Genomic DNA, 6,000 nt, shown 5'->3' on the forward strand with positions numbered 1-6,000 from the left:
CGGATCTTTTTAATCCGCATACTCGTTTTTGGCTTGAGACCTTTAAATTCCGGCTAAAAATGTTTTTTTGAAGTCGGTCACATCTTCTTCCACTGTGGAACACACATGTAAACGAGATGGCTGTGGCGCTACATCGCGGGAAAAAATGCAAGCGTCTTCATCACAGGATTTGTGAGGTCTGATTTATTTTGATAAGTTTTTTTGTGATGCAAATGTCTTACTTATTCTTTTAAACACACATTATTTTGAGAAGCCAAACTCCTTACTTGTGTAACCCAAGCGACTACCTGGAATTACGTCCGACCAGAAATGAACTTAGGGGACCAAGTGGGGAGTAAGTGTCCGTTGATGGACTACATTCATCCAATTTCATGTCAAATAATTACTATTACGGCGGCACGGTGGTCTAGGGGTTAGCGCACAGACCTCACAGCTAGGAGACCAGGGTTCAATTCCACCCTCGGGCATCTCTGTGTGGAGTTTGCATGTTCTCGTGCGTGGGTTTTCTCCGGGTACTCCGGTTTCCTCCCACATTCCAAAAACATGTTAGGTTAATTGGCCACTCCAAATTGTCCATAGGTATGAATGTGAGTGTGAATGGTTGTTTGTCTATATGTGCCCTGGGATTGGCTGGCGACCAGTCCAGGGTGTACCCCGCCTTACGCCCAAAAACAGCTGGGATAGGCTCCAGCACCCCCCGCGACCCTCGTGAGGAAAAAGCGGTAGAAAATGAATGAATAAATGAATAATTACTATTACAACTATTGCTTTAGGACAAAAATATAGGAATGTTGCGCCACGCCATGTTGCTGCATTTGCTCTCCTAGTTAAGTCAGTGAACTCGATCATTCTGTCACCGCATAAGAGTCAAGTCAATGTAGCCTGACGTCTGTCGTGCAGCATTGCTGAGTCAGCCACACAACGCAGAGGTCATCCTATCAGACGTTTAGACACATGCTGGAACACAACAAACGGCCTCTCAGCTGCATGAATGATGCCCGTGGGCTGCCTCAGACGGGACACTCAGCTCTGAAGTGGATCTTTGTTGCAGATGGGAACATTGCCATTAATCCTGACTTTAAACTCCTTGGAATCCACTTTTTTCAAACAAGTTCTCTTTCTGCTCTGAGATTAAATGGGTTATTTGTATCATATGGGCATGCATAGTCATCCACAAACAAACATACTTGATGAATGCAGGGGGCATGTCCCGCTTCAGCACCTGGTCCTCTGTGGTTTGAACCGTTTCCTTCCCAACCTGCAACACATGAATTGAAACATGCGTCATGAATTTAAAAGTGCACGGTTATAAGAAATTGTGAACAGGAGTAATCAGGTCATCTTGTACAGACGGTGTAGAGGTGAATTATTAGGACATATTGGACTAATTGAGTGCAGATTTTTTGCAAAAACTACTCAGATGATCTCAAAGTTTGGTGGAAAGGTAGGGAAAATAAACTGTAAATAAACATTTTGGTGCAGATCTCAATAAACGTGCATGAACAAAACATAGTTTGCCCGTGGCGGGGGTCAGATCTGCATCACAACTGAAAAGTGCCCACACCCATATACAAAGTTTCATGGGTCATCCTGGACACAAACAAATATAAAATATGGATTTTTGCCAAAAGTTTGCAAAAATTGGAGGATGAATGCACTTTTACCCTGTTCTGTACCAAACTTGAACAGTTTTGTCTTTTGTCCATGCCACACCCATCTACAGAGTTTTGTGGAAATGATTTCAATATATTCTGTGTAATTCTGAATACATACAATAATAGAATAGCATGACAAAAAAAAGAGTGATACTGACAATTTCTTTTGCAGATGTTCACATCATAAGTGATGCAGCTGGTTAGTAGAAGACCCCCGCCCCCCGACACACACACACACACACACTTCTCACACACAATCACAAGAGATACCAGGTGTGTCCACGCACACATACACTCCAGATGCAATTACAGCGTGATGATGACATCAGTCTCTCACTGGTGCTGAACTTCAGTTAATAGACTTTGGTGGCCTCAGAGAGGCACAGGAAGGAAGACAAAACAAGAGCAAGCACTGGCATCCAAGCAAGCGATCTGTCTCTTTATGGTAGACAAAATGAAAGCTAATTATATTCCCATAGCCAGGTAGGATCTTATATATTAGCTATTCTAAAGCTGACGTTCGTTGATAAACACTGCAAGACATTTTGATTAACGGTGGTTGGTGATTTATACGTTACTTTCAGTTTGGTTGTTTTGGCTAATCAAATGTTTAAAAGATTCCTTCAAGGTTGGGAGGAATGAAGCTCTGCAAGTAAAGCGAGTCCGGATGAAACCATCCTGACAGCGTTTCCTGGAAGTAGTAACACTTATCATTGATTTTTCAATAGGTAATCATTGATGACTGAATGCATTATTAATGTACTACTAAGTGGCCCATCGTGGTGTACACAGTGATGGTGTGTGTGCGTTTGGTCAAGTAGTGACCAAGGAAGCAGGGTAGGAACCAGAACACTTCAGTGAAGGTACAGCAGCTTGAAAAAAATAAAGAAAAACATTTAAAAAACAGCCAAGCTACCTTCAATTATGTCAAGGACAGAATGCATTGCTTTTTAGTTCTTGAATTGAGAGAATAAAATGGAGTCTCGATTGAGCTGAAAATCAGTTTTTGGTCCGGAGCAGATATATACAGTCTGTTCTCTGAGGGGAGGCTCACTGTGTCGCATTCTGAAAATCCCTCATTTTCAATCATGCTGTACCTCGGCATCAATTTCCATACACTGTCTCACTTTTGATACAATGTTGCAGTTAACAAACACACTTACATAACCCACCATGGGGCCAAAGAAAGTGGAGAGTGCCAGCAATTTGATTTAAAAAAAAAAAAAGGTGAGAAAGCTTACCAAATTGTACTAACAGCTAGCAGCATCTCGAAAATTTAGTACCGGTATTTGTTTTTAAGCAGGAGCTATCTAACATCCAGTACCTACAGTAAATACAGTATGACAAATATGCATTGTCAGCTTATGCATATGTCAACTTTGCAGTTGTCCAACACATATATGTAATTATCAAGTATCTTAAGAGTAGGATGCAGACGGTATGAGCGAAGGCCACTGTAAAGGCCAGCCCGGGTCATCCGGTGAATAATAACAGAAGCAGGTGACTCCTTTCTGAGTTGTGCTGCTCGCTTCTCAACAGTAAATCTATTTATTTCTCCTCCCTCCCCCAGACATACTCAGGAATGAGATCTACCTCGCCTGCTTTGGGAGCTCAAACATCCAAGAGTCTTTGACAGCAAGCTTGTACGTTTTCCACCAGTAATATCTTTTAGATGTTCAGTTGAATCACTCTCAGCCCGCACGTCTCATTGACACTTTGATGCTATCTTGTTTGCGTCTTCAACAATCTCCGTGACCTACTTTTTATATGCACAGCTTTTCCCGGTGGGGGGTTAAGTGTGTAACTGTATCAGTGTGCAGTGGCGGGCTTATGGTGTACTTTTTTACACCTTTGCAGCAACGGCGCACGGGTGGAACTGACTCTGCTTGCTAAAATAAAGTCTACAAAACCAGAAGGTGTCCATCATGTCCAATTAAGCTTGTCTACCCGGCAACCAGCAAGCGTTCTTTTAACATTTCCCTCTATCTTGTCCATAATAACCAAATGAGCATGTGACATTATGAGATGAAACACCCAAATCTTATATACGTACGTAATTAACTTCATCCTTCAAGCAATCGCACTGACCTTCGCATCACAACATGTCATAGCATTGCCTGAGGCTGCTATTAGCCGCCCTCTGCTTGCTGTCTGGATGGATGATCGGATTGAGGCGACGAGGGCAAGCACAAAAAGAGAGAGGCTATAATCTGACAATTTTTTTTAGCTTTTTCATTTAATCCTTTAAAGGGTTATCAGGTACCATTTCTGGTTTTATAAATAGTAAATATAAATGTGTATTATTGTACATTACAAGCATTTGTGAGCTAAATGATTTGGTGCTCTTTTTTTGACAGCTAATGAAATGTTAATTAGAGAATTTGACTGCTGAAGCAACTGAAAAATGAAAACAAATGTACTATACTGACAACATAGTAGGTACATGAGGTCTCGTGGGAATATATACATAAAGAATAATAACAGTAATGCAGAAGCATGTGTAAATGTGATGTTTGGTTAACGTTACGTTTGGTTAACAACTGTATGTTGTACTTTATCTGAGTAAGCATGCAGGGAAACTACAATGACAACATTCACACATACAGTGGCTGATAACTCAAGTGGTCTGTTCCTGCTTCAAACTGGGTAGCCACTGAGCTAAAAGCCCAAGCTGGGAGTGAAGTTTACCAACATACTTTGGCACATCTATCCCATACATCCAGTAGGACTTAACACTTCCTCTGGGTTTTTTTTTTGTGGTGGGCCTGATAAATGCATGCCTGTGGGTTATATGATGCTCTATCTAGCTATCTGTTCATTGAGATACATACATATATATATATATATGTGTGTGTGTGTGTGTGTGTGTGTGTGTGTGTATATATATATATATTCATTAGTGAATTAGAATGTAAAAGCAACACTGTTCCAACCTTTGAATGTTTAAAACAAAACAAAAAGCTATGCCCTGTCTGCTCTACTAATAAGAAAATGATGCTAATTTGATGCTAAATAAAAAAGTGTGAGCGCTGAAAGAAAAAGAGGTTTTGTTAACGTTGCCAAGTATTTTGATCTGGGTAAGGATGCAAGTGATTGAGGAACGTCTGGTCACTGCATGTTAAATTCAAGTCCCAAGTTGCAATACACGTACATGAGTATCCAATATATGGATGCCATAGCGAGCCATGTAGGGTCGTGATAAATGTCTGTTGACTTGGCCCATATGGATTCAGCCAGGAAGTGCACACGGACATACGGTATGTTAAATGAAAGATGACCTGTGTGTCAGTTCGATCTTCCGCCCCACAAACTCCATTGAGTGGAGTGGAGTGGAGTGTCCCTCTGATTAGCCGTAAGACCAAAGTTGAACATGTTGCCTTTTAATGACGCGTGCAAAGATCAAACGCAATAAAAATGACTCATAAGATCGCCTCACATTTCTTTTTGGGGCTTTTGATTGTGCCAGATGAGCCAATGCTGTCTTCATTAGATGTTGAATTAAAAATGACAATAAAGTCACATAGACTCACCCGTACGAGGTTGCTGACTGCAGCCTGCACCGCCTGCACCGGTACGGTCAGATCCGGGATGGCTTTCCCGTCCACCTCGCCCTCTTCGTGCATGATGACCAGGTGAGAGATCTGCTGGGCCACCGGCTCCAGGATACTCTCGATGGTCTTGGTGTGGAACACCGGCATGGTCAACCACTTTTACCGCAGCCTTCCAACACAGAAAAAAGGTGGTCGGTGGCTTCTTGCACAGAAGCCCTCCTTTCCTTCTGTTTTTGCTCTCCTCACTTTCAGGAGGATCTACTCAAGCGTGTGCACCGTCCACTCAAGCTTCTCCAGGGCTCCTCCGGTGGGATCTGCCGGAATCGTGCCAGAAGAAATCACCTCCCTCCTCCCAATCGCGGCGAAGACGCTGCTTGCTTCTTTGCTGCTGCTGGTGCTGGTGAGGAGGTGCGCGCTCACGCCGCACGCACATGGACGCGCACGCCACAGTGCAAGTGACAGCTCTTCCCAAGTTACGTCATTCCTTGCATACATGCATGGCAGTGTGCCCCCCACCTCGCCCCATCCCAAAAAGGAACGACCATAGCGACGAGGTGGGGATTCCTCACTTGTATGAAGACGCTTGGTGCAGCGCCGCCAACAGGAAGATTGTGGCAACGCAAGTGTTTTAAAAAGGTCAGCTCGGTGAAACTGTAGAGGACACTGGGGATAATGTGCAGGTGAAGAAGGAAACAGCAATCTACATTTTTATTTTATGACGCTTCACACTCGCATATGACACATGATCCACATTCATTAAATGGTGGGTCAAGAGTTCATGTCCCCAAGCCTCA

At 43.0% G+C, this 6,000-nt stretch overlaps 1 protein-coding gene across 6 annotated transcripts in view; it reads right to left on the reverse strand.

The window, feature by feature from the left end:
• Positions 1-5,641, reverse strand: part of LOC131108125 (vinculin-like) — a 29,493-nt gene extending 23,852 nt beyond the window's left edge. For 2 of the 6 annotated variants that reach the window (XM_058058928.1, XM_058058927.1), the window contains exons 1-2: positions 5,186-5,640; positions 1,188-1,258 (exon numbers count right to left, since the gene is read on the reverse strand). In XM_058058928.1, coding sequence (XP_057914911.1) covers positions 1,188-1,258; positions 5,186-5,353 — 239 coding nt within the window. In that variant the 5' untranslated portion in view covers positions 5,354-5,640. Of the gene's footprint in view, positions 1-1,187; positions 1,259-5,185 lie in introns of all 6 variants that reach the window. The other 4 variants (XM_058058926.1, XM_058058925.1, XM_058058929.1 and 1 more) reach the window with 4 other exon arrangements.
• Positions 5,642-6,000: the final 359 nt, after the last annotated feature.

The sequence above is a fragment of the Doryrhamphus excisus genome, chromosome 20 (assembly GCF_030265055.1).
Source record: "Doryrhamphus excisus isolate RoL2022-K1 chromosome 20, RoL_Dexc_1.0, whole genome shotgun sequence".
NCBI lineage: Eukaryota > Metazoa > Chordata > Actinopteri > Syngnathiformes > Syngnathidae > Doryrhamphus > Doryrhamphus excisus.